The sequence below is a fragment of the Stigmatopora argus genome, chromosome 9 (genome assembly GCF_051989625.1).
Source record: "Stigmatopora argus isolate UIUO_Sarg chromosome 9, RoL_Sarg_1.0, whole genome shotgun sequence".
Taxonomy (NCBI): domain Eukaryota; kingdom Metazoa; phylum Chordata; class Actinopteri; order Syngnathiformes; family Syngnathidae; genus Stigmatopora; species Stigmatopora argus.
The window spans coordinates 12639381-12667052 of NC_135395.1; the positions used below are offsets into that span (position 1 = coordinate 12639381).

At 38.2% G+C, this 27672-nt stretch overlaps 3 protein-coding genes across 3 annotated transcripts; 1 reads left to right on the forward strand and 2 right to left on the reverse strand.

Annotated features, from left to right (window-relative positions):
• The first annotated feature begins 1239 nt into the window (after positions 1-1239).
• On the forward strand, positions 1240-11311 carry cdhr2 (cadherin related family member 2). Its single transcript, XM_077609386.1, has 31 exons — positions 1240-1483; positions 2092-2148; positions 2234-2293; positions 2368-2507; positions 2596-2646; positions 2749-2838; positions 3047-3136; positions 3219-3341; positions 3521-3667; positions 3743-3818; positions 3903-4012; positions 4116-4337; positions 4418-4567; positions 4784-4948; positions 5059-5120; positions 5194-5437; positions 5531-5770; positions 5858-5927; positions 6001-6585; positions 6970-7044; positions 7301-7350; positions 7573-7724; positions 7811-7907; positions 8213-8301; positions 8448-8519; positions 8734-8869; positions 9572-9693; positions 9790-9903; positions 10002-10085; positions 10169-10232; positions 10302-11311. Exons 2-31 carry the CDS (start codon positions 2094-2096, stop codon positions 10458-10460), a joined length of 3894 nt encoding a protein of 1297 aa, XP_077465512.1. The 5' UTR covers positions 1240-1483; positions 2092-2093; the 3' UTR covers positions 10461-11311.
• On the reverse strand, positions 10989-16814 carry gprin1 (G protein regulated inducer of neurite outgrowth 1). Its single transcript, XM_077609387.1, has 4 exons — positions 16605-16814; positions 16471-16533; positions 14613-16068; positions 10989-14267 (listed from the first exon to the last, which is right to left on the reverse strand). The coding sequence occupies exon 4, from the start codon at positions 14244-14246 to the stop codon at positions 12630-12632; it is 1617 nt and encodes a 538-aa protein (XP_077465513.1). The 5' UTR covers positions 14247-14267; positions 14613-16068; positions 16471-16533; positions 16605-16814; the 3' UTR covers positions 10989-12629.
• A 194-nt stretch (positions 16815-17008) lies between these two features.
• On the reverse strand, positions 17009-26436 carry sncb (synuclein, beta). Its single transcript, XM_077609388.1, has 6 exons — positions 26267-26436; positions 25374-25507; positions 21749-21778; positions 21522-21607; positions 19643-19729; positions 17009-17787 (listed from the first exon to the last, which is right to left on the reverse strand). The coding sequence occupies exons 2-6, from the start codon at positions 25492-25494 to the stop codon at positions 17758-17760; spliced, it is 354 nt and encodes a 117-aa protein (XP_077465514.1). The 5' UTR covers positions 25495-25507; positions 26267-26436; the 3' UTR covers positions 17009-17757.
• Positions 26437-27672: the final 1236 nt, after the last annotated feature.

The window sequence follows — 27672 nt, forward strand, 5'->3', positions numbered from 1 at the left end:
TTTCTCATTCATGTAAGATTTAAAATTTGGAGAAAATGGACCAATTGTGACTCACGGGTCAACAATTACCGGCCCCCATTTCACATGCCATTTTAGTACATACTATTAGTGTTTTCCACATGTATTTTGCAGTGAGGGTGACGTCATGATTTTGAATTAAATGAACAAATTAGTCAAATAATTAAATGTTCTTGTTGCCTCTTGACGGACCTGTTCTTCTATGGTCACATTTAAGTAAACAGATGTATTAGTTGAGTCACAAAAATGTGTTATCAAGCCTGCCAAATTTAAATTAACAAAACATTACTGTGTATAATACGGCTTCAAAATAGGAGGAAATATTGCTGTATTGTATTACCATCACAGCTTTCAATGTAGTCTTCTGTAGTTGTTTTTTTGCTTTAATGGGTGTGTCAGTTATGTGGCCACAATTATAAGTTATAAACCAAAGTCTATTGGATAAGATTATGTGACGAATATAGAAATGCCTGCCATCGATAATTTTGATTACGCAAATAAGTGATAAATCATGCTGTTTAGTCTTATACTATGCTTAACCAGATGTAACCATGGATTGTGATTTCATGGCTAAACAACACAGTACAGGAACCATATTAGCTGAATGTATCATATTGTTCGCTTTTTGGAGCTTTCATGTAAAATAGAATTAATTCCCCAGAGTTTGTTGTAAATCTTTTTTTTCAATAAAAGTTTTACTCACTAGAAATGACAGAAAAAAAACAAAAGAACGGTGGTATTGATATTAATTATACTATAATTCCCATTAAAAAATACATATACAAGTTATGAATAATGCAATTACTGAACTTTCACTAAATGTACCTACTCTTACAATGAGACACTGCTTTGTGTTTTTTTGGGACCAATTAATCTCTTTTTTTTTAACTCAATGCACATTCCATACACAAAAACAAAATCTGATCTGGGAATGTTGAAACAATACATTGTCATGGAAAGGTGTTATGCTGTGTTTTTGCTTTGGGACAAAGATGGTGGCTTGTGAATGAATCTAGTGTATATCTGTAAATACTGTTTGCATGAGGCAGTTTAATTGGGGGAGCTTGAGGAAAGGATGGAGGGTGGTGGGCTTTTTCAGGAAGAGCTCATTAGGGAGGTCTACTGACCAGTGCTTCATCGGAACGCCTAAATGATGAGACACAATGTAATGGACCAAGTTCCAATTGAATTTGACCAGTGCAGCCTTTTTGTTGTGGGCAGAGGGAGGAGGGCACACTAGGGAACTTTGCCATGCTGTCCTTCCATGATTCTCCTCCCACATAAAACACATTTTAATGTTTTTATTGCCACAGTTTTTTTTTTCGTAAGGAAGACAGCTGACGTATATGACTGGTAGATGTTAATCATTTATATTTATAGTGACGATTATCACTAGGTGGGGAACGAGAGACAAAGGTCTCTTCATAACACTTCAGCCAGGACAAACCCTTTTGCCTGTCGCTAGGTAAGTCTGCTTGGAACTTTTTAAAAGTAAATATGATATGATGGATAAAATAATACTTTCGAATATAATGTATGCATTTATTATGATTAGAGTCACTCAAATATAAACTGATCATTAACGAGTATTAACAATGGTATTGAATAAGAATGCTTACTCACTTTAAATATAATAGACTTAGTAATTAGTTTTAAAAGCAGATTACAAATTCAAACATAGTTTCAGTGGTAGTCAGATTAAATCATTTCACATATAAACCCTCTGTAATTGGGCCAAACCAATACATAATATTTTTTAAACTGTCACATTGAGCCATTTTCTGTGGCTGGGGATGTCAAACTATTATTGATGATTTTGGTGAAAAAGGCAGACTACAATCAATGTGAGTGATTTATTGCTTATATTGAACTGTTTGGGATATGATATTCTAATTGAATACTACTAATGTGTGTACAGTTTCAGTGCTGTCTCCTCAATTTTGAGTTGATTATTCTAAGTCAATTATCGATGTTTTCAGCCAACATCTTCAAACACGTATTTATAGTATTTACAAACTAATCTCAATTACTTCACAGGAGCTTTATGTATTTATTTATCTGTTATGTTCACAGCCATGGCGTGGCTCTCAGGAGGTTTCTTACTGTTGTGTGTCTTTGGCCTGATTAATGGTATGTATTGGGTTAATAACTTATCATGAGAAATCTCCAGTACACTTAAGTCACAAGAGACAAATTCAATCTCATGTTTTTAAAGCAAACACCAGTCCTTCAATAAGCAGCGTATCCGCCTCTCTGTGCGAAGATACACCCATTGGTGAGTCCGCTTACTTTTGGTTCATGTTTTCCAAATAAATGCATTACTATCTATCAACTCCAAAATCTCCACAGGTGAATTTGCTTTCAAAATAAATGCAACAGATAAAGAAAATGATGTACTGACATATTCACTCCTTGGCGAAAATGCTCAATACTTCAGTGTTGACAAAATGACTGGAGATGTAAAGGTTTCGAGGACGCTAGACAGGGAGGTATGGAGTTCATTTTCAAATATCAGCATAATCCAAACCAAATTAACTAGAGTTCTAGGAAATAATGTATTTTCCGTTTATTTCCCAGGCACAAGATGTATTTAATCTTGAAGTTTCAGTTTCAGACGGTAACAAGGCTGTGAGTCAATATGATGACAATTTTTATGCAATTATTTGCTGTTATACAAAGAAATTGAATTTAATCAGTCTTGCACCACATTAATGGAGCACTGTGTTTCAGACGGTGAAAAATATAACCATATTTTTAAAAGAAGCCAACGACAACAGACCCATTTTTCAAGGATCTAATTTCGACATTCGTGTGAATGAGGTTAGTCAAATGTGTTTTTCGCTTAATACTTTATTACTACTCCATTTCATTTCAAATGCACGTTTTAGTGCTTGTTTCTGTATCATATTTAATTAATAATTTTATTGCAGAAAATTATGTTCACCAGTCATTATAATAGAAACATCAATAAATGTATTACTTATACTCATTAAATGTACATTTCCCCATATTTTCTACTCTTTCTTAGAATCATGAATTAGGGAAAAGTCTCTTCCAAGTAAAAGCTACTGATGATGACATTTTACAAGGTGGTCAGATTAGTTACTATATTTCTGATGTGAGTATCATTTCTATTCTTTGTCTACAATATTATTCTAGACTTTTCCACACATTTAACTGAATTACACTTTAATTTCCAGGCCAACCCAATTCATGGGCTAAATCTGTTCAGTATTGGAAAAACAAGCGGTCTTGTCACATTGGCCGGTCAGCTAAATTACACTGGACTGAGCAACTATTATCGACTGAAGATTAATGCAACCGTGAGTATTCATATTATGGGTTAGTATTCAATAACAATAACTAAATACAAATAGTTATTTTTTTAGGTTGTTTGTCTCTTGGGGCAGAAAACTGACCATTATGTTTCCTTTTTAATAATAGAATTATTGGGTTTACTACTACTTTGTTACTGCATTAATTTCTACAATTCTCTTTGCAGGATGGTGGGGGCAAATGTTTCTACGATGAGCTTAATTATCACTCAAGCTTCGTATATTACTTTATTACTGTTTTGGATGTCCCGGATCTCGACCCCAAGTTCTTGAGCCTTCCCTACGTTGCGAGTGTTGAGGAAAATTCAAAATTAGTGAGTTCCCGCTAATCACACGTGTTGTTTATGTTGAAGAATATTTTAAATATCTAATTTGATTTTTTTTTATAGGATCATTCAGTTTTTACAGTGACAGCTATAGATCAAGACACTGAAATCAATGACAAAATAATCTACAGCATTGAAGGTGAGATTTCAAAAGCGTCATCTTATGCTATCAATTAAAGCAATTCAGCTATTTATATGTCCGCTACCCTTGAATAATTGACAGATTCCTCAGAAGATGGCCTCTTTCAAATCATGAGCGATAGCGGCATTATTTATGTCTCAGCGGCAATTGACAGAGAAGAAATTGGTGATACCGTTACCATGACTGTCAAGGTATAAAATGTTGCAGTTGTTGGTAAAATAACCAATAACCAATTTGCATGATAAATTGGAGATGATCCATCAAATGATATGTGGCCATGCTTAACGATTTTAGGCTACTGAGTCAAAGCTAAACATCCACGGAGTACACGCGAGCACCACAGCTTCAGTACTGATCAACATCATTGATATCAACGACAACAAACCAGAGTTCTTCAAGTGTGAAGGCTCAGGGATAGCGGAAACATGTAATAAAGAAAGTCAATTTAGTGTAAACATAACCGAGCACTCTCTGGGAACTGTTCCCCTTAACATGATGGTCAAGGATGCAGATAAGGTAACAACTTTCTACGAGACATAGAGTATTACTCAAAGCTTCTCTAATGGTCAAACAAGAATTTGTTTGTCTTCTCTTAGAGGAAGAACACTGAACTAACCCTGGGGGGACGTGACAAGAATGTGTTTTCTGTTGAGCCACAATTCACCATAGCTGACAGCGTCGTACAACTTGTCGTTAAAGAGCCACAAGAACTGGATTATGAAAAAACGCACCAAATGGTTGTCGAGGTAAGAAGACTACAAAAAAGATAACAGCATTAGAGCAATTTGACTTGATAGTTCTTTGACCTGCAACCCATTGATAAAAACTACTATCCAGAAAAGTAACTACAACCAATCATCATACGAACAAATACAGTTAAACCTAAACCTGTGTGCTCACGAATGAATGCATTGTGATATGAATTAACTTTTAGGTTTTGTGTTAATTGTGTCACGACAAAGGTGATTGCCACCGATGCAGACGAAGACAGCTTTGTCTCCACTGCTACGGTCACTATTATGTTAGAAGACATTAATGACAACAGTCCCACATTCCCAAAAGATACATATTCAGATTTGAAAGTGCCTGAACACTCTGACGTTGGATCTGTGGTGGCTACTATCACTGTAAGCACTTTTAACTGCAAATTTTGCATTTGGAATCTTTATGAAAGTTGGACAGTATTCTACATTATAGTTAGAAGAAAAACATAAAATATTTCTTTTTTTATTTGCAGGCAGAAGACGTTGACACAATGGACAAAGACAACATTACCTACCAGCTTCTCCCAGAAAGCATGTACGACTTGATTAACCATCTGTCTGAGTTTTCCCACGACCTACCACTGACCACATGTTATTTTTGTTTTCAGACGGGCTTATTTTGATGTGGGGCCACGTACGGGTGTGATAACGGTGCAAAACAAAACGCTGGTGGATCGTGAAATCAGATCTTTGTTCTCTGCCACTCTCCAGGCCAAAGATTCGGATGGCAAGCCGGCCAACGCTTTGCTAGAAATCACAGTGACAGACATTAATGACCAGCCTCCAGTTATTAACAAAGACTATTATCAGGCATTTGTTGAAGAGGGTTCAAAGCTTGAACTTCAAATAGAAGTAAGAGACTTTCTTAAACAGGGATTCCTTTTTTTTTAAGAAAAGCCATTGGTTCTAGTATTCACACTGTCTATTTTTTTCCACATTGATTAGGCGACTGATGCAGATGAGCCAGATACATTAAACAGTCAAATCGTCTTTGGCTTATTACCAAGCGAGTACAGCAGTTACTTCATCATAGAACCCAACACTGGAGTGTTGAGAAACCAGGTTGAACTGGATCGTGAGGCTTTGAATCCTGAGTTGAAAGGGAGAATTGAGCTCAATGTTACAGCTACAGATAAGGGTATGCCTCCCTTGTCCACTATGGTCCCAGTCGTCATCAATGTGGAGGTATGTGTACAGCAGGTTGAGTTCGATTGCTGCGTAATACTGAAACTCCTAATTTTGGTATTTTGTATTTCTTTCCATGCGCTTCAGGATGTCAATGACAACACACCAGCATTTAAAAACTCTTCATACAAATTCAGTGTCCGAGAGGGAGAAGAAGGTCAGTATTTGTCAGTAAATTTGAATTTGTTTATACATGCGTGTTCTTAATAGGACAAAATTACTGCAACCAGGTGCATATGTGGGGACCGTCCTGGCTGAAGATTTAGACCAAACAATAGACTTTCATCGACTATCTATTCGAATCATCGCTGGAAGTTTCGACAGTTTCGCCATTCTCACAACCGCAGAAGAGCAGATTTATATGGGAAACATCACTGTGGATCTGGGTGTTGATCTGGACTATGAAAGCGATCGGAAGAAATACACGTTGCAAGTAGAAGCCACCGATCTGGGACAGAAAAAAGCTGTGGTAGCGGTGGAGGTGGACGTGTTGGACGTCAACGATGAAAGGCCTGAGTTCTTCCCTTCCGAACCAGTGAAAGTGAAGGAAAACACAACATTGACTGAGGCTATTGGGAGATTTGAGGCGTCGGATAAAGATGGAAACCACTCACTGATCTATGAGTTTGAGTCCCTCAAGTGTATATGCAATGGCTCTCTGTCACCTTGTGACTGGTTCCTTTTAGAGCCGACAGGTGACATAGTGGTCAACCCAGAAATCATTGTGGATTATGAGCTGTGTCACCAGGCGCTGATGGAGGCTCACGTGATAGACGTTTACACCGAGAAAGGGGAGAACTACAGCCTCGTTGCAGGTCTGCTCACTTGAAGTCTATACGTATGTACATACTGACTGAGACCATGGTGATGGTTCAAAGAATGCGAAAACAGAATTTTAAAAAAATCATGGCAACCCTGGTTGGGAAATGTTCATAAAAATGTTTTCTCAATTTTTGTACAAGAACTTTGAAGATTTAATCGTTAATGTGGAAAAGTAGAAATGTGGCCACAGCTTTTTTGCAAGTGACAGTATACAGCAAATCATTGTAACGATTGGCTGAATGTCTCCAAAATACCTGTTTATAGGAGTCCCAGCAAAAATATTTTTGTTATTTTGTGGTGTAAGAATAGGCATTTACACCATCAAGATATGTGACGTTAAATTTAATTACTACATCTTAACGCCATTCTGCATTTAGGACAAATGGTAATCAACATTGAAGACATCAATGACAATGCCCCACATTTCCTCTTCTCAGATTCTTCTGTCCATGGTGAGTGATCCCTCCTTTTTTGGTTATCAGCCTTGATAACATATTTATTTTCACGTACATTTTGTTTAGAAATAGACATAGCGCATGGACGGAAAAGAATCAATATAGTAGTCCGCCTTTGCGCCCTTAACAAGGATAAGCAATGTTTAAAATGAACGAGTGACTACACATAAAATGAATACTTCACTTAACCTAGTATCAGAAAAAATCTTCTTGATTCAATAACTTTACTTAAAGTAATGTCTTCCTTTTTCAGTTGTGGTATCAGAGACTGCAAGCAAGGGGACCTCAGTTGCAACAGTTACTGTGAGTATGATTGAAAGTACTGTTCATAAGAAGCTATTTAACTCATTAGCTGCCATGGACGACTTTCCCAGTTATTTCATTCAATGCAAGCCAAGGTACTGTACATGAATAATATTCACATAGTAGCTGCTGTGGTTGTTAGTAAAAGAATAATACAATTTATATATTTTTTTAAAACTACCATTGATGGCAATAGACATCACAACCATTTGTTGCTCTCAGGCAACGGATCGTGACACAGGAATTAACGCGCAGCTCGACTTTAAAGTAAGCGACGTGAAATTTGAGGACATCTTCAATCAAACAAGTGACACGCTTATGCTTTTCGAAGTTGTTACCACTCAGCAAAAGGATATTTACGTTGGGATTATTCAGTGAGTTGAACCACATAGGATTTTCTGCAATACTGTGGATAATCTTCTCACATACTTGACTGACTTTTGGTTTATCCTGAATCCAGAAACACAGAAGAGCTTGATGTCAAACTGAAAGGGAAATATTTATTAACGGTGTCTGCAACTGATACTGGCGGCCTTTCCACTAACACTACTCTTGAGGTCAGTCACTGGGTCTTGAATTCTTCATCTCATCAATGAGCAAATATATTCTAAGCCAGGGGCGTCAAACTCATATTGATTGCATCCTTCCAAGGGGTCGTTACGGTGATCAACCCATATAAATATGTATGCAATTGACAGTCCTGTATGTCCAATATATTTGGACTATATCAACCTGACATTGATACACATGATTGACTTTTGTGGGCCACCCAAAATGAGTTTTATCTATCTGACAGTTTGACACCCCTGTATCTAAATCAGTCAGAAGGTATCTTGACTAAACTTCTATTTTAACACCACAGATTTTTTCGGTTGACGAATCTTACAGAGTTGTACTTCAATTCAGTAAACCCCCAGCTGAGGTGGAAGAAAATAAGCCTGCCATCATCAGGTGTGTGAAGATGAACGATGTACGCTAACCAAAAAGGGGGGACATAGCTGTCAACATTTAAATCTGAATAAACTATGGCTGAAAACCTTTGTCAATTTGTTTTTTTGTTTTAAATCATGCTAACGTCTTTCTTTGCTCCATTTCAGGGAACTTACATCTGCCACCAAAGCATTGGTTCAAATTATTTCCATAAAGGAAGACACCTCTGAACAAACCAGGTGAAGTGTTGTCCAAATTCTGTTTTTTTTATATGTTAGTGGACTGAAGTCTAAAATGACTGGCTGGTGCGAACAGCAAAGAAAATTGATGGTTTATTTGATTTTTTAATGTTGATGCTACTTTGTTGAAAAATCAGCAGGAAAATAGCATGTAAAATTCATCTATTTTATTCAAGCATGTGCTGTATTATCATCAATAATATTATTTTTACAGGGCTTCAATTGGCACAATGATGGTGACATATTTTCTCTTTTCCAATGGGACGGCACTCACGTCAGAAGAAGTGAAGTTTATGGTGTCTGCTGCCGAGCATTTTGCAGTGCTGGAACAGTTAGGCCTTTTGTACGTTGTAAGTATTACATTTGCTTACATTTCTTTGAATTTTTCAGGTTGAATTATTGAGTCCAACATTTTGTTGTGTGTATTTAAATACATTTTATTCAGCTTGTCCTGTAAAAGTTTAAAGATTGGAACTTGCCATCACATGTCCGAGCCAAGAGATGGCAGTGTGAGCTAGATAAAGTGACGATAGGAAAAAAAATGAATGATTTAAAAAAGTGCACAAATTTGATTAATCAGAAACTCCCTTTACCTTTTTAAAATCGTTATTTGGATTCACACTGTTAAGAAAAACACTTTGATTTCCAGTGTGTAACCTATTCATAAATGTGAAAGGGGAATAATAAAAAGTCAGTTTAACTCTCCAAAATCACCAACTAATTTAAAGCAAATCATATGTTGTTATATTTTTAGCCTTAGAAGAAAAACACAGCAAAATTTAAAATATAATTTGTCATATTTTTTTATTTTTCGCTAGGGGAAAAGATACAGAATTCATTGATTAAAAAAATGATATGTTTGGCCTCATGAGGTTAAACATTTTTTTGAAATTAAGGTATCAGCTGTTTTCTTAACTAGGTTGGTATTGAGCAGCTTGCTTCCCTGTAGGTTACTTTTATGGTTCAAAATGCATGTTTTTGGAATAAACGAAAGAAGAATGCATCTCATTGATTACCCTCAAGTAAAGTGAGAATTCTCTACTTTGTTTCAGGATGGCGATACTGAGGAAAAAACAGAGTCAGACACCGTAAAATATATTCTGTATGGTGTCGTGGCGGGTCTCCTCATTGTACTTGTTGTCCTCATCACTTCACTGGTTTGCACTCGCCAAAAGTAAGTACTTTGAAAGACTAAGTGGATATATTAATTTAATTATTGAGCTGCCAGTAAGTCTGCAACTTGTTCTCCTCAACCTTCTTCACACTCCAGTTACGGGAGAAAGCTCAAAGCCGCACAAGCCATGAATTCTGCAACCATGCTGGCATCTGACAATCTCAAAAGTGGCCCTGTGGTGCCAGGCACCAACAAGTACACCATGGAAGGGTTAGAAGACAATCCCATTATTCTATCTCAGCTATTATCAGCAAATGGTTGATAATATGCCTTATTCTTGACCCTGTTCCATCATTTTACACTGTTAGGGCAAATCCTGTTCTCAACCTTAACATTGAGGCAGCCATGGATTTGGACCTAGATGGAGATAGTTCAGATGTTGACAAAATCAGGTAAACTGAACACTGTTTCCACAAATTTGAATTAAAAGAAAAATGAATTAATGTAGCATGTAATTTCCTCTCTCATTTGGCAGCCTTGACTCCCTGACCTACAGTGATGACGCAAACTCCTTTGAGAAGGATGGAAAAGCCACTATGGTAAGCAACACATTTGTGTATGTTTAGCAATGTAGAGGGCTAATCCTACCTACATCTGCTCCTTATCAGCACAAAATCCAGGAAGAGGAGGAAGAAGAGGAGGATGGCAGCCCCCCCGGATACATTGAACCACTGGGTGCGGCGTTGGCTCAATGGAGCCCCCCAAAAAATGAAGAAATTCACAGTGATGGTGTGACAAACCCCATGTTCAGCACAACAGACATTTGATGTGACAGTGAAACTCGACCACATGTGACTTAATTTATGAGAAAACCAAATTGCGAGTCCAACACAATCTTAGCAGTGTTGGATTACCAACTAAAATTTTCCAAAACATTTTTTCTTGAGGTTCTTGTATGAGATGTCAAAATTTGAATGTTGGATTATGGTGAGTATTCTTATTCAGCAAAACCAAAATCTATACCATAATACACACTAATACTTTGGCCTATACACGATCTTTTATATATTCTGGAAAACATCTTAAATTAAGGGTGAAATTGTTTATATATTTTATTATGTTAAAATACACTTTATAGTGCATATACTGTACATTAAATTTATCAATTGCATTCACGCACCACATTAGTGATTCACACATGAGTTTTTTTTGTGGATTGTGGACTCAACGTTTTTATTTTATTTTTTATCACCATTTTAATTAATATTCAATTTTAAACTAACACTTATTGCTGACTTTAAACAAAGAAAAATCCTACCTAGGTGTTATAACACATTAAAGGACAGAAACTATAGTTGTTTGCGTGTGCAGATAGTCATTTTTATTTGGGCCAAAGTTATGTTAACAATATTTCGACAAGTGTATCACATTTAAATCAACTTTGTCATCAGAGCAACACCAAATTAAACTCTTGCTAGCCTTGGACAGAACAAACTTTCCATTGCATTGTCTGAGTGAACGACACAATATTGTCTTTTATCCGATAAAATGTTTTGATACAATTGTTTGGTGGTGTTTACATTTACTTTTTGTGACTGCCGTGTGAACTCAACACAAGAAGTAGTCAAAATAGTCAAATCTAAATTAATGTATAACAACGAATAAACAAATACCTCAATTGTTGCTGTGAATGATTGTCTACAAGCAATATCGCAGACTATCACCGCTGAAACCAAAGTACATCAAAGATATGAGAGAAAGAGATAGCATGGCTTTATTTCTAATAACAATTAAATATAAATGGCAAACAGGGCGGTAAGAACGACATATGGCTGCAGTCAGAACTTCTGATCATGATTGCGTTCTTGTGCTCTGATTGAAGCATTTATCAACATTTTCACAAAGCAAGTAAAAAAAGCACTGGCGCCATTAAAAAGCACACTACGAGACACTACACATTAGATTAAGGACTCCTCTCACGCAACGTTTAGATTCAGAATTCATATCCCACACAAAATCTGTCCTTATTTAACAGCACAAAACTCACGGACGTCTAGTTTGTTCAGGAATTGGTGGAACTTGCTGCCATGTTCATGAACAAAGTGCTTTAGGAATAAAATCAGCTATACAATGGGAGAGTAGAAAGCATAGGATGGTTTTAACATTTAAAGAAAATAGTAATAGCAATAATGATCTTAAAATACAGTGGAACCAAGTAAAGTAAACATGGATAAAGTGTAACATTTTGGATTTAGAATTTGCTTGACAAGACCAAGAATAAAACAATAGTGTTGAGTCTGGCTATTCACTAAATAATGTAAAGAAAGTAAAACATACACATAAACAACTTTTTACAGAGGAGATAATAATGCAACTACCATGCATGCAGAAAACATAACAGTTAATAATGATTTGCATGAAAATAACAGCAAACTTGTGAACAATAAACAGCATTTTCACTGCACTGAAGACATTATTTCAAAGTTCACCACCAACAAATTAGCATACATTACTTCTTAGAACATATCAATCAAGCAACCATGGATCTCAAAATATTGTGCATCGACTGCCTGCTGACAGATGCCATTCATCCATCACAGTTAAGGGACGCTCAAGGGTCTCCCAGATGTTAACGGATGAAAGTTGGACAGTGATTGCCGCCGATACTATACACAAACACTTCCTCATTTTGCCAATATGATCTAAAACTAAGAGATGTTGTGCTGTTGACCCTTTTAAAAATGTTCAATGATACATTCACCATTTAAGAGACCTTATGAAATAAGGTTGTCTTTCAAATTAGAACCTGAAATTCTCACCAAATTCACCAACGTTTCGGACCACGTTCTAATTTTGGACATTCCACTTGATCGACTGATGTAAAGTCTACAGAATGCACAGCCGAGTCAACCCGCACACGCCTCGGTCACCTAAGACAGGCTATAGGCCATTTAGTAAATCATTCAAATTCTTACTTCTCATCTCATTCTGTAAAATTACTCCGTAGTATGTGCTCTGGCGCAACAATGAGGCTGCTGCATGTTCTCCATCAGAAGTCGAAATGGATTTCTTCTGTTGTGGCCCACTTTGTCGTCCCGCTCCCTCCTCTTCCCTGCCCGGCACCTGCCGGAGCCTCCCTGCATGGCGTCGTAGACCAGCGGTGTGGCCGAGGGGTTGAGCGGCGGAGGCGGGGGCAACGAGGGCGGGCTTTTCAGCTTCTTCACCTGTTTCTCCAGGTGTTTCTGAATGGCCGAACCCAGCACCGCCACTTCCACCACCGCCCCGTACACCTCCCAAGTCATTCCCTTCTCGTCCCAACTCACCTCCTGCAGCACCTCCTCGATCTTCTCCTTGCAATCTTCACCTTCTTCCTCCTCATTTTCCTCACTTTCTTCTTCTTCTTCTTTTTTTTCATCAACTTTTACGCGGCTTTCCTTTCCTTCCATGTTCTCCTCTGTGTTGTCTTCTTTTCCAATCTCGGGAAAAGTCGTAGCTACGGGCGTTCTTGGCGTCATTGGTGCCGTAGCAACAGAACGGTACTGCACCTGCTGACCTATTGTAGTCTCTGCATCGGTTCGTTCGCTGCAACTCGGAAAGCGGAAGGCCTGGTCGCCCTCGGGAGGAGTCATAGGACTAGTGGCCGCAGAGTGGCACTGCACCACTTCTAGACTCACCTGAGTGCGTATATTGTGATATCCATCAGGAGCTGGAGACTCCGGAACAGGCGGTCGAGAAACATCTTTCTTCTCGTGTGGAACTTCTTCAATTTCTCGTTCGTTCTCGACCTTGTTGTCATTTTCTTTATCTTCATCAATCTTGATCATCTCTCGCTCTTTTTGTTTAACCTCGTCGTTATCATAGTGAGTGACTAAGATGGTAATGTCTTGTTCCATGCTACCCATCCGTTGTTGCTTACTTTGGTGATTGTGATTCTCCCCCTTCGAGTTCGATTCAACTCGTGCTGGGGGATTCGTTTGCGTCCTGTTCCCGTCTCTTCCTGCCAGTGCCGGGAAGGCTGAGGTGGAGGGTGTCTTGGGGGTCATGGGAGATGTGGCCACGGAACAAAATTCCACTCGCTCAGCCGCCTGCATTCCAGCATCAGCTCCAAAAATCCTGAAGGAGCTTGGGAAGATAAATGAATGAGCCCCCTCAGGAGGGGTCATGGGGCTCGTGGCAGCCGATTGACACTGGACCACTTCCAGGCTGACCTGTGTGCGCATATGTTGCTGGCCAAAAGGTGCAGGGGAATTTGGGCCAAAGGGGTCCGCACTTGACGATAAAGGAAACAAGACTGTGTCCTCTGCTGTGTTGTCTGTGTTTTGAATGGTTTCATCCATGGCCGTGTCTTTGTCATTTTCTGATTGTTGTGTCAAATGGACATTCTGCTCACTGTCACAATCATTTTGAAGCTGCAAGCTACCATCAGGACCCTTGCCTGAGTTTGCTTCTTTTGTATTCTCTGCAAAGCTGTGCTCATTATCATGGGGCCGATCTATCCGACCGCCTCCTCTACCCATTGAGTCTTGATTGGCGCTCGTGAGCGGACCTTCAAGCGCACTGTCGCCATTAGAGTCTTTACGGAAACCTTTTGTTTCATCCTTAAGACTTCCCATTTTGTCTTGCGTAAGATTTTCCTGCAGGGGGGAAAAGCTATGCTGATCGATATTGTTTACACGAACCAGCACGTCATGTAATATGAGCAAAATCTTCTCTAATGATTTCTTCATTTGCATTTCTTTTGAAAATTCTTTTTATTCCAATTCAATTCCAATTTGAATTAGTCTAAAACAAACAAAAATCAAGAAATACATGGATACATTTTTCCAACACTGTGTCTCATTTGCTATGCTTTAGTTTCCATAGTACATTTTAAATGAATATTATCAAGAAATTGCATATAAGGAGCATAGTGGAGTTAATCAAAATACACACAAACACGCACAATCGTGATATGATAAAACAAAGAGCTTGCAATGTACCTGAGGAGTCGATTCAGACCAAAGAAGTCGTCACGAGACAATCTAGCACATTTAGGTCAAACATGGTTCGAACTTCATGTTGAGGGATCCTCAATGCACGGTGTTCTCCTCTTGACTGCTGTGGATACAGGTTCGTCTGTTGAAGAATCTGTCTGAGCCAATCGTCACTCTTTGAATCTGTGGCTGCTGTGCCTGTTGAAAAGCTTCACATTTCCAGTTTCCCTGGAAACCACGCTTGGGTTCTTGTGGTGAGTGGTGAGGACAAAAATCTATGTTCGGCTCTCATCTCATCAGCAATTCATAGTAATTAACGTCTCTTTCTGGGGGTCAACAATGGGATGTGCAACATTGGACTAAACGGATTTTGGCAAACAGTTCGTGCAAGATGTGAATGACATCAACAAATTGACAGAGATAAGCTTTAAATGTGAACTCTTTTTACATTGATCACACAGTAACTTTGGCTTGTTACCATTAAAAAAAACTCCATAAACACCTGCTGTCCATATACATAGACATCACATTTTGGGCCATAAAAGGTTAACAGCGATTATGCAACCATACTAGTGGTGCCAAAACAGAATTGTTCTAAAAGTTTCAGTTGTATCTACTTAAATGTTATTTTGTGCAATTGACGTCACTATATTGACATCATTAGCGATAAATACTTGGATTAACTTCATCCATACTGGTAAAAAAATTCTTTGTTGCACCAAAAAAGAGGTTAGAGCCTGAAGGAGTCTGAATGGAGCCACCCACACATAAACACTTGTGCACAACCATGTCTTTTATACACCATCCCTGCTTTCATATTCAAGACGTTCAAAGCCCCACTGAATGTGTTAATTTAATGTTTGTATTCAACTAATTGACATTGTTTCCTTTGCCTGATAGGCAGGAATACTACGTTACACCTTGGCTAGAACACAGTGTGCTGCCTGAAGTATTCTTACCACTAATTCAAAGGCCTCCGCCATTCTCTGGCCCCCACAGAGTTCTGTTGCCTAGCAACCGCGTAGTGTGATGGAAGGAGGTGTGTTGCCGAGAGCCAAGGTAAACGAACGTGCTCTCATGAGCTTGCCAAAGGTTGCTCATAATGGACTATCAGTGAGCAACCAAAACAGTCTTTGCAACACATAGATAAGGAAAGCGAAATGTTTTATTTGGCAAAATAGTCACACATACAAAATATAGAAGGGTTAGACAATAGTGAAAGGAAATAATGCCATTTTTGGAATGTTAGTTTAGAGTTTGTTGATACGATCCCATTCCAGCACCTAAAATCTGTCGAGGATTTTGATGCTGCTCCCGATGGCGAGTTGGCTTCGAGTTTAGGAAGATGGTCGAAGGGATCACTTGGTCTCCTGTTTCTGTCCTAGCTCCTTGATAGCCTCTGTGGTCTTGTCGGAAGCTTTCTCTATGGCTGTTTGGCACTGTTTGCTTGCCTCTTGAGCTACTGCATACATTTAGGGAATAATATAAAACAGCATCTTAAAAAAATCTTAATATAACAAGATTCAGGCTTATGTAAAACTGGCAAAATGAGGTAATTGGTAATTTTCAGAAAATTCAAGTTTAAATTTGACTTGAGGAGAACAAAAAAAAACCTCAAGATTTACCTACTTGTTTTTTTATATATCACCAAAATTATTTAGTCTAACAATCAATCTATTATTACATAAATGCCTCTGCCAGCTGCCTGTTTGTCATTACCTTAAAAAACGTCGAACATTTTTATAGATCCATCAAATATAGAAATGCTTATTTCAAAATATTTTGGTTCTTGTGTAAACCTGAGGATTGAAGTATAGTATATAGTGATATAGTATATAGTATATATATTTTACTTGTACATTACCCGCATTGGCTGTTTCTTTGGATGAGTCTGCCACCTGCTGCACAGCTTCTTGAGCTGCCTGCACTGAAAACATGTGACATTGCTTGGTAAACATATTTAAAACATCCATCATCAACAACTAAAAGTATATTTACCTGCAGTTTCTGTGACCCCTTTGACTGCAGAGTGGCTACTGCCTTTTAGGCCCTCAAAGGATTTCTTCAACGAGGCCATGGTTCCTCTTCTGGTCCCTGCGGGGTCCACTGCATGGGCTTGATCAGACTGTACACTGCAACCTGGGCGGCTGGTTTAATATCCTCGGTTTGAGGCAGACACTGGTGAGCCTGCACGTTCCAGTTGGATTAACCCGGACAAAACCGTCTCTCAGAGGGTCCGGTCAGACTGGCATCCTGGCAGCTTTGCCAGGAGCTTTCGCTGCAAATTTTCAACGTCCTGACCCGGATGCCAAAAAAAAAGAAACGAAAAGAAAAAAGAACAAAACACATGCACGCACACACACAATTCATCAAATTCGAAGGTTATCAACTATGACACAACATTAATTTTTTCATTTTTTTATTTACAGAGGATTTGCATGTCTGGCTTAACACAAACCTTTTTATTGACAAGTCCTGCATTTTAAAGCACATTTTTGATATGACAACCATTATGATTTCAAGACATAATATAGTAACTTTAGGTTGTTAAAATCGTCAGTACACACAAACACACCCACACACAAACATGTATACTTTCCATCTCCAACAGATAGTTTACTGGAATGATTTCACAAGCAACTAGAAAGATACAAAATAAAAAAGAAACAACAGAAATACTTCAAAACATTAAAAAAAATCCCATAGTAAACAACCAGGCATCGTCAACACTTAAAAGAGGATTTTGTATTAATATCTGCTTGCAATTTAGACTTTTTTTGCTCCCAATGTTCTCATTGGAAGTTGATGAACATCTATTACACATTTCTAAATATACATATACACGCAAAGTACACATTCACAAGCCCTGCTTCTGGTCTCATTTCATTGGGAGGGAATCAAGGAAATGAGACAGTGAAGGACAATCCTACAGCTCAATAATTACCGACACCCAACACATTACATTGAGAACATTTACAATATATAATCATAAAAGATTTCTTTTGTTGAAGGAAGAACATTTTTCCGTGGGGATTCTTGTCTTTTTGTAGTTTTCTTTTTTGGAACAGGAGAATAATTGGAATAGTATTTGTCCTTTATTATTATAAATAATGTTGTGCTGCTGGTTGAATGGTGGCTCGCACTGATGCTTTTATGCCTCCGGCTCGTAGTCTTGACTCTCCTAGAGGGTGAACAATCATTCACGTTATGACATGAAGACCCCAAATACAATTTCTTGATGGTAAATTCTGAAGGTGTTGGTTGTTAGACACCTAGAAATTGGGTTAATTAAAAAATCATTGACAAAGTTGCTGTGACCTCATATAAAACTAACCGACCAAGCTATATTTGGATTTTTTTTTTTTTTTTTTTTTTAGCTCAGGGGTGTCCTAACCTTTTCTTCCGAGCCTCACTTAAAAAAAAATCTAAATATATCAGGGCCAACTTGAAATGCTTCTACTTTTATTTGTTAAATTAGTACCAGAAATAGATGCCCCCTCAACCATATAATATATTATAAATAAATATATGATAAATGAATCTATTAAAATATTTATAAAAATGTATTAATCAAGTATTAGTGAACCAGATTCAATGCAATTTGAGGGCATTTCAGTTTACTGTTATGGCAAACATGATTTCTAATTATAAATAATTTAAATGCATGACATTGAATGATTATATTTGTAAAGACTATTTGCAACAACTGGTGTGGCCTAGCATATAAATCTGTAGGATGACGTCAACACACGAGTTGTACTTGGTTCAATGTGCCTGCAGTGCCTCTAGAAGGAAGCAGAGGGCTATACAAGAGCATCAAGGACAAGTCATGGTGGTCTCATCCTCAGCCTCAGCATCTTGTCACCACACGCCTCCTCACATTATGAAATCATTAAATTCACAGTTTCTACAAAACCTGTCATACATTTGTTTTCACTCAATCAAAATATAAGTCAACGGAGAGAGATGTGAATGCAAATGAACCCGCTTCAGAATTCACATTTACAGCAATGCAGGGAGACCCAGACGTTACCCACAATGCACTAAGGCTGCGGACGTCATCACCACACCCATTCTGACCATGAGCGTGTAGGGATGGGGGAGGGGAAGGAAATGCAGGAGTGTAAATAGAAGAACATGGATGGGATGAGCTGCTGCCTGGCACAAATGAGATTGATGAAAATATATTTTTTTCCTCTGAATTAATGGGACAATAAGAGGAAGGTAACGGAAATTAAACAGTGACATAATGAGATTGAATCATACTACTACTCCAAGTGCACATCGAAATCACTAGCTGTCATTGACGTCCAATCCATTTTGACTGGGAGGCCCTCCCAGTCAAAATGGATTGGACCTCTAATGCATTCAATTGCATTGAAATATGCCCATTCACAGCCAATCCTGCCAGTGAATAATAATAATTGCAAAAAACAAACACCTAAGTGTATGTATTAATGTTTTAAAAAAATAATTGAAATTGTATTTATTTTGATTTAATAACAATGTATTACGTTACAATTGTCTTCATTAATTGAAAATATAAAAATGTATAAGAAATAATTATTAATGATTAAAAACTCTTTGCCGCCTCGTGCTGTAGAGGTTCACTCGCCTGACTTCGGTGCGGGAAAGTGTGGGCTCGATTCCTGCTGGTGGTGGTATGATTGGGAGTGCGGATGGTTGTTTGTCTCTCTGTGTGCCCTACAACAGACTGCTGACCAGTCTAGGGATTAGTCTGCCTTTCGCACGAAGACAGCTGGGTTCGGCTCCAGCAACCCCCGCAACCCTTTCGAGGATGGGCGGTATGGAAAATGAATGAATGAATAAAAAATATCTTTCGCCGTTTTCAGAATTTACGGATAGTTGTTTGTCTCATCAGATTCACCATTTATGTCTCACAAAACATTGTTTTTATTACTGTAAATGGAGTCATCCCAGATTGTAAAACAAAATGTTTTTGTGTTTCGAAAAGCAAGTGAACATAACAACATGGGACATCAGACGTGTGTGAACGTGTGGTGAAAACGGATCACCTGCTGGGTGTCATCATATGTCTCTCCTTCTGGATCCAGCATTCCCTCTGACTGGCCCTCCATGGCCTCCTGCCCATATTCCTCAGGCTGAGAGCACACAGATACAAAACAAATACGTAGGTTGAAAATTACTCAACTTAGTGTCTATGTAAACAGACCTATATGTAGGTTTCTATGTATGTACAGTATGTATGTAAGTGTGTATTAGGGATGTCCCAATCACGTATTTCTGCATGCGATTCCGAGCCACCCGATTTTGAAAACCTGCCGATACCGACGAAATGAACTAAAGAGGGAAAATAATTACAATCACTTCTGAGTTTCCCAGGCAAAATGAATTGAACGTTAATACTGAAAAATGTAAATGAATACATTTAAACCAAATTCTCTTTTTTTACCCAATTTTAATGTCCGTGTGTCTTTGTAATCGTATGGCATTGACTATTTCCTTACTCGAAGGTTTGCTCATCCCTAATAGGCAACAATGAAACCTGAAAACAAAGCTTGTGGGTCATCACTCTTATTTTTAAACCTCCACTAATCAAGTCAATTAGGTCAGAGAACAGACCATAATCCTATGGGCTCAGTCTTACTGCAAGGGAAACCACCGCAGGCAGACACTCCCTCCCCTCTATTTGGCACAACAGTAGATACTAATGAGCTCTGGAAGACTCACCTCGTGGTCTGTGACTAACAGACATGAATGATGCCAATGAAGATTATTAGCAACCTTTGGCCAGAGTTTAGAAGTAAACAGTAGTGTTGCCCTGAAAGATTTATCTACAAATCAGTAAGATTGAGTATCTCAGGAAAGCAGTGGATAGAGTCCAACTGTGAGGATGAAGGCTTAGAAAATGATGTGGAGCTCTTTTCCACTCACATTCTGCTAGAGCTAGACAGCATGTCAACAATATGCGCAAAAAGGTTTGTTTTTACGGTGAATGGCACGATTCTGAACATGAAATTATTTTTTTTTGTACGTGTGCATCTACAAGAACCTTTTTGTTAAGGTTTTTGTTGCCAAAGAAGTTTCAATCTGTTGTTAAATCGATTCAGCTGGGATAGGCTCCAGCACCCCCCACCCCACGACCCTTGTGAGTATAAGAAGAAAATGTATGAATACATTTCAAAAGATTCAAATACTTTTCCCTCCCAGTGTATAAAGGTTTCAACCATTTTAAAAAGGTATAGAAAATAATACAAAAATGAAAAGCATATTGTATGGGGAAATAACAATGCAGAAGCCGTGGGTGTTTATTTACTCAGTCGTCTATGCTACATAAAGGCTTATTGATGTTTTTTCCCCCACATTAAATAAATAGGCTCTAAAAGTTCTGCGTCCAATTTTTTTGTTTTTATCCTTGGTAGTCGTTCTCATTTTCTCTACAGAGCATTGATTTTTTTTATCATTATTTCTTTTTGTTAAAGTAATTAGCTGTTATTCTGCAATGCTCACCACTTTTACTTTCAACTACAGGCTGTCATCTTAAAATGCTATGTCTGCTGTGAATGTAAATTTGGTTAATCATTCATTAACTGTAGCATATAGTAGACACAGTCAAAGAATAAAATAAAAACTAAGTAACCATACCACCTGAGAAGAATAAAGGAAGCATCTATTTGAGTTGGCTAATTAATTCAAGCGGACAATGCAGCAGACAATTAATTGGTGCATTTAAAATACTTTTCTGCTGAGTGATCAGTTTAAGGAAAAGCACACACTACACTGCACTACAGTATTAAAAGACTTGATAAGAAACTTACAAGGTTTCGATTAATATTTCAAAATAAAAAAATCAATGGGATATATTGATTGGATATATATATGACTGCATTTCTTATGATTTTGGCTCTGAACTAATAAAATTTGGATGCATACGTTAATGTCAGATGGGAATTCATCCTTCTTCAGGAGGCCAGTAGCGGCAGCAATATTCCCCATCGCTCCAGTGGTCTTCTCAGCCACTACAAACAGTCACATAGACGACAATGTTTCATCAGAATCCTTTTTCAGATTAAAATTGTCACAACTTTAAAAAATAATATAATATGGTGAGATTAAATCAAATGGCTTTAATTGGAATGACATTAGAAAAAATAACTCACCTGATCCAACACTGTCTTTGGCCTTGCTACCTAGATTGAAAAAAAAAAATCCAAAGATTTACACCAAAAATATTGGTAACATTTAATACAAGCATTGAAATGACATGTTTTAATTGTCATGTTTGAAACACATTTACAATATCTTAACCTGCAATTTCAGTGGTGGAATTTTTTTTTGCTAAATGTCAGAGCAAGGTGTACAACTATTGTCATTGTTGGAGGCAGTTAATCTCTACATTGCAATGTAAAAAATGTCTTACAAGATGTGTGAAAAGCTTGCCTGGTTTATGACATGCTCCCATTTGCAAAATTAGCAGAGCACTTTCACTCAATGTCCTAGAGAAAATTGGCTGACTACAAAATTGGGACAGATTGCGTTGGGTCATATAAAGTGATATATTGCCTAAATCTTTTGTCCAAAAATTACATCAGCCCCCTGAAACCAGACAGTCATCTCCTAATGTATGATGAAGTCCATCTAGCAATAACTAGCTAGGACACTGTGTGCGATATTCTACGTTTTCTTGCATTGTGATTACTTTCCATAAGCATCCGCATTATCGGATGTGAAAAGGCATACATCCAAAACACTGCAGACGAATAGAATACTGTATGTGCACACAATATGGCACACCCCAAAAATTAATGAGCTTCTAAAATGTGACACACACCAAAAATTAATTCGTTACCATTTTAAGTTACTGCTGATTATTTTATCAACTGGGGGGCAATACATGGCTATGTTCACTTTAGTTTTTAGTCCAAATTCATAACTAGTAAATTATTGATTCTGTTACAGTCATTCAAGGAAATTTATAATAGTATTCCATTTGCAAATGTACATTACTTTTCAATTGGAGTTTAGTTCACATTATCGATTTTCAAAAATGTTGATCACAATGCGTTTCCAATACATCTTACCATATAACTGTTTCACCTTTGAAGTTTAGGGTTAATTTTAAATACATGCGTATGATTTATAAAAGTTATATTGTTTATGAGCAATAGGTAGTAGTTCTTAAAGTGTCACAGTAAGCCAATAAAACCTTGTTACAACTGCGGCAGCGGTTTAGGATTGGATCCTTGCCATCATGTGAAAGTAATAGGATAGTGATGATGATTGTTAGCACTGTTTTAGGGCTGGACCACAAAGCTTACATCTCAAACTGGCTGCAGCTTTGATGGCACCAGGGAGCATTTTTTCTATGAAAAGTAAACACAGTTGCTTAAAATACAACCACAGTATTTTTCATTGTTCGACCTTTTGACAGATCTCATCCATCCACACTTCTATTAACGGTGCACTCAGTGCTCCTGAATTTGATCTCACATCTACATGCATTATTGCTCCCCAAAGACCACTAAAGAGAAAATGATGAAGCTTTCTACAAACAACAGCTTCAGAGCAAACATAAATCAAGGAAATGCATCCATGTGAAAACAACAAAGTAGTGGACAACACTGAAAAAACAGCTTAAAAAGGTCCACAAATGATGACTATCGCTACAGAAGGAAAGCTCTTACATGTTTTATAATTTATAGGCTGCCTGAAAAACATAAGCCAAGTAAAGAGCAGATTGACCTGTTTCTAATTATTTTACTAGCCCAAGATTGTTAAAACTGTATAAAAAAAGCTGTCACTATGAAGCATTGCTGTTTTAGACAGCTGTAGTCATAAAAATTAGTTAAAAACAAACCAAACATTTTCTTTAATTGTGTGGGTAGCTGTAACTGCAATAAAACTTGGTAAGCACAATCTGCTCCCACCCACACATTCTCATCTATGAGGAGAACATGGCGTAACCAAGAGATGGCAATATTGGACATGCTTATGTATGTCAGAAAAAAAACTTAATGTATAGATTACAGCTGCGTGGCATTAGAAAAAGAAACAATAAGGTCCCCTATTTTCTGAAGTGCTCTGATTTTATGTGCTACTGTTGATTGAACAAGAATGCAAAAAGGTACAAATGTATTTTTTTTACCTGGTGAAAAAAAGGGAGTCTATTCATTCATTTGGTAAATTCACTCTATGGTATCATAAAAGGCAGTATTTTGTGGGCCTTGAAAGATCACTCAAAGTCCTCTGAAATCTTTTGGGGTCACAACACGTGCAGCAGAGTGAATCTTGTCTGTTCGCCAAGATGACATATGAGGGCACCTTTGGACTTTTCTTAATGCCACGACATTAACTACTAAGAGGGATGCGACAGAAAAAAACTGAAGAAGTGAACATTCAGTGCAAATCATCAAAGCAAGGTAAGGGACCAAAAATATATTTTGTTTTTAGTGTGCCATATGGGTTCGTTGTACTATAACACAGTACAAATCTGCTCGTATAAAGAAAAGCTGTTTTTTTTTCAGTTTTCAATACATCAAGGCATCCTCGTGGAGTATTTTTTATTCTGGGGCATGGATGGAGAAGCGTAGATACACTACACGTATGCGGTGTCTCAAACCGCAAGCACAGATGGAGAATGCAAAAAATGAACCTGCATGCATTTTGCCTACCACATCACTGGTTTGATCCTCATAATGAGTGACAAGCACATAGTAATTGGATTTCAGCTAAGATCTCATTGCAGGTACATCTGACAACTTGTGTTATGTCAACTGGAAATGCAACTGAATGTGTAAGACCACATTGGTAGTGACAAACATCAGGATTTCACACAGATCCTGTCAAATGCCACTTGGGGGCCTTTAAACGGCAAGTTAAATTGGAAAAACTTCAGTACTCCTGAAATATCCGATTAGGATTTGACAAATATTAAGAGGTTAAAAGTAATTTCCCAAGTTGCCCCGCTATCTCATGATCCAACTACAGTTATACATCACACCTTGATGGGACCCGCTGAGGACTAAATTTGCACCTAAAGAATGAACTCTAGAAGAGTTTTACATTTCCTTTGGCATTTTCAAAGAAATGACACCAAAATAGCTTGTCACAAATCTTGCTGTCCTTTTTCAACTGTGTCAACGTTACATGGACAGCCAAATGTTTCATGATAGTGTCCCTTATATTACGACTGTAATGATGAAATATTTAGAAGTGAAAAATTTCATAAAATATAGGCAAAACCAGGTTGCAAAAAACTCATTATCTCAAGACTCATGCTGATTTGATTCCTTCTTCTTCCACAAAACATGAAAAGAATCATGAAATTTCCTTGCTCATTGGCTTTGTCTGCAATCAAGTGCGCAGACATGTGGCACACACTGCCCAACCCCAACCCCCAACCCCACCCCAACTCCTCTTGCAGCTCTATCAAGTGAGGCAAGAGCCAACAGGAACATTCCGACCACCACATCATCTCCACCACCAACACTCTTCACCACACTGCACTGATTTACAATTTCTGAGATTGATGTTATTTTGTAGCCGGTTGTTAAAACGGTCTCCATAATTAATGACACAGTTCATCGACCTGCATAAATTAAACACATGCATTGATCATTCATCTGTCTGAATGAATAACAGAATTAATGCTGAGGTGAGAACATATTTTTAAAGAGTGCAACCATATTTTACGTAACTATAAAAAACACTAATTAAATGAGTAGAATATATAGTGTAACTGTTTGTCCTTGGTCACACAGTACAGGGAGATATCACATTTCTTACCCACGAACATAACTCCTTCTTTAGTCTTCTCAGCAGCGACGGCAACACCTTCCTTGGTCTTTTCTGCAGCCACTGCCACACCCTCCTTGGCTTTGGACAAACCCTTCATTAACACGTCCATCTTGGTGGAGCAACTACGGGCAAGGAAACACGTGTCTAGTCAATAAATGTGCATAACACACAAGGTGTTTCATGCCCCAAAAATGTCACTGTATGTTACATAATACTGCATTTTCATTAAGCATATTAATAAAAAGCAGTGTGTCCATCAGGATTTGTGAAATGAGAGCTCCAGCGACCCCTGTAGTGAATTCTGATAGCTGCAGTCCGGTATACAGGCTTGCAGGAAAAAACCCATAGTACTGTTCACTCATGCATTCAAGCCAGGTCCTTTTCAACATCCTCCTCCATGCATAAAATATTCAAAGGTGAAAAGATTTCAATGAAATGGTTAATTGTGGAGGGGGTCATTAATTATTGCACACATGTAATGCTACGCTCACTATGTGGGAGGATGCCTGCCTGGGAAAAAACGTTTTTTTTCTTTTTAATGTGGGGACTGCACAGTACTATATTCTTGGAGGGGTTTTTTATTGCTGGGGGATGGGAACACTGACATATCTACATGCATCACGGTGTTAAAACATGTTCTCTTCTAAATATGAAGAAATCAATTTAAACCGCAGTGGATGGCGTGTATCAATTTGCTGACCGGTTCATTTTGTTATAGTATTTATTGGAAAACGACAGAAAGCAAGACATCTGTTTCACGAGGCAGCCTATTGCAAGCGCTCGGTACAAACCTTGCACACGATGTCCCCAAATGATTGCAACTCCAGGCGTCAAGAAATAACACGTTTAAGCCAATTCACCATTAGGAAATGTGTCCTTACCTATTTACAGGCAGCCTCGACTTGTCCCTTTGGTGATGATGTCGTGCGATCGGGAGCAAGTACCGATTTTAAGAGCGGAGATAGCTTGCAATGATCACTACGGTGGGCCTTCCTCACGATGATCTCCACCAACAGTGCGGCTGAGACCGTCACGTATCCCTTCCTTCCTCTCCTCCCCGACCCTCCCCCTGCACGCCTCCACCCCCATTACCAGCCACCTCCACGATATATTGATCACCCCCGAGCTCGATTTCACCACTACAATATACGCCGTTCATCCCCCTACCATCCCGACATTATTATTTGAAAACAATTCTTTATATATATTTGTAACCTTCTAGAAGATGCTTCTAGGTAAGGGGAATATATTTGGTAATTGAAAACAAAAGAAATCTTTATTTTAAAAAAACCTATCGTTGGACATCACATTTTGTTCCAGTAGGCCACGAAATACCATTTGGTATAGTACAACACTAGATTATAGTACTTATAAATCACACTGGCTTACATGACCCAAAATGTGATATGTGATGTCCTCACAGGTCTTAAATCTGTGTCGCTATATAGAATGAATGAATACCTACAAAATATTGTAGGTATATGAATACCTACAAAATATTGACATTTTTTTCAATGTAATAAATGTAAAAAAAGAAGAAACGTTTAGCCAGTCTAAAAAACATTAATACTTAAACTGGGAAGACTGTCTTTGACGATGCTACACATCCAATCCATTTAGACTGGGAGAGCTGACAGTAATTATTCGCTGCTCAACGCTAGTGATAGTAGAAATACTCTACTATACGTACTACTATCTTATTTTACCCCACCCCCTCTCGTCTCTGACGTGGGTAGAATGACGCAGTCCTCTGTGTGACGGGCGAACATTCACGATTTCCCCCCTCGAACTCCCCCTAGGTGGAAGGAAACCCCAGCTATCTTAAACTATCCGCCTCTCTTGTCCTCTAGAGGACCACAATAGGAAAATGGGAAAGGTGCGCCCGCCATGTTGGCCTACATTCTGGGATTGCTGTAAAATGACGGTGTAAAGTGGAACACTCGTTTCTCATGGAGGCCATCAGCGTCGCCTTGTCTTAATTTTTCAATGCGCAGTCTCCGGTCAAGGCGAGTTATATAGGAGTGGAGAGTCGCCCTGTCCATGGTGATGAAATAACTCTGTCCGTGGTTCTGAAATGCAGTCGATAACCCGCGGCACAAAAAAATGTTGCAAAAGAAAGACATGGATACCTTGAAGAACAAAATGTATCTACTATACATAGCGTTAGATGTGACTAATAAACGTGTCAGTGTAAGACATGATAATTTATTAATGTTTTAAAAGCAAAGTTTGAGCCGAGGTTGCTCTCTTGTGGTCATTCCAGATATTGCTAGTTTTGCATAAAGAC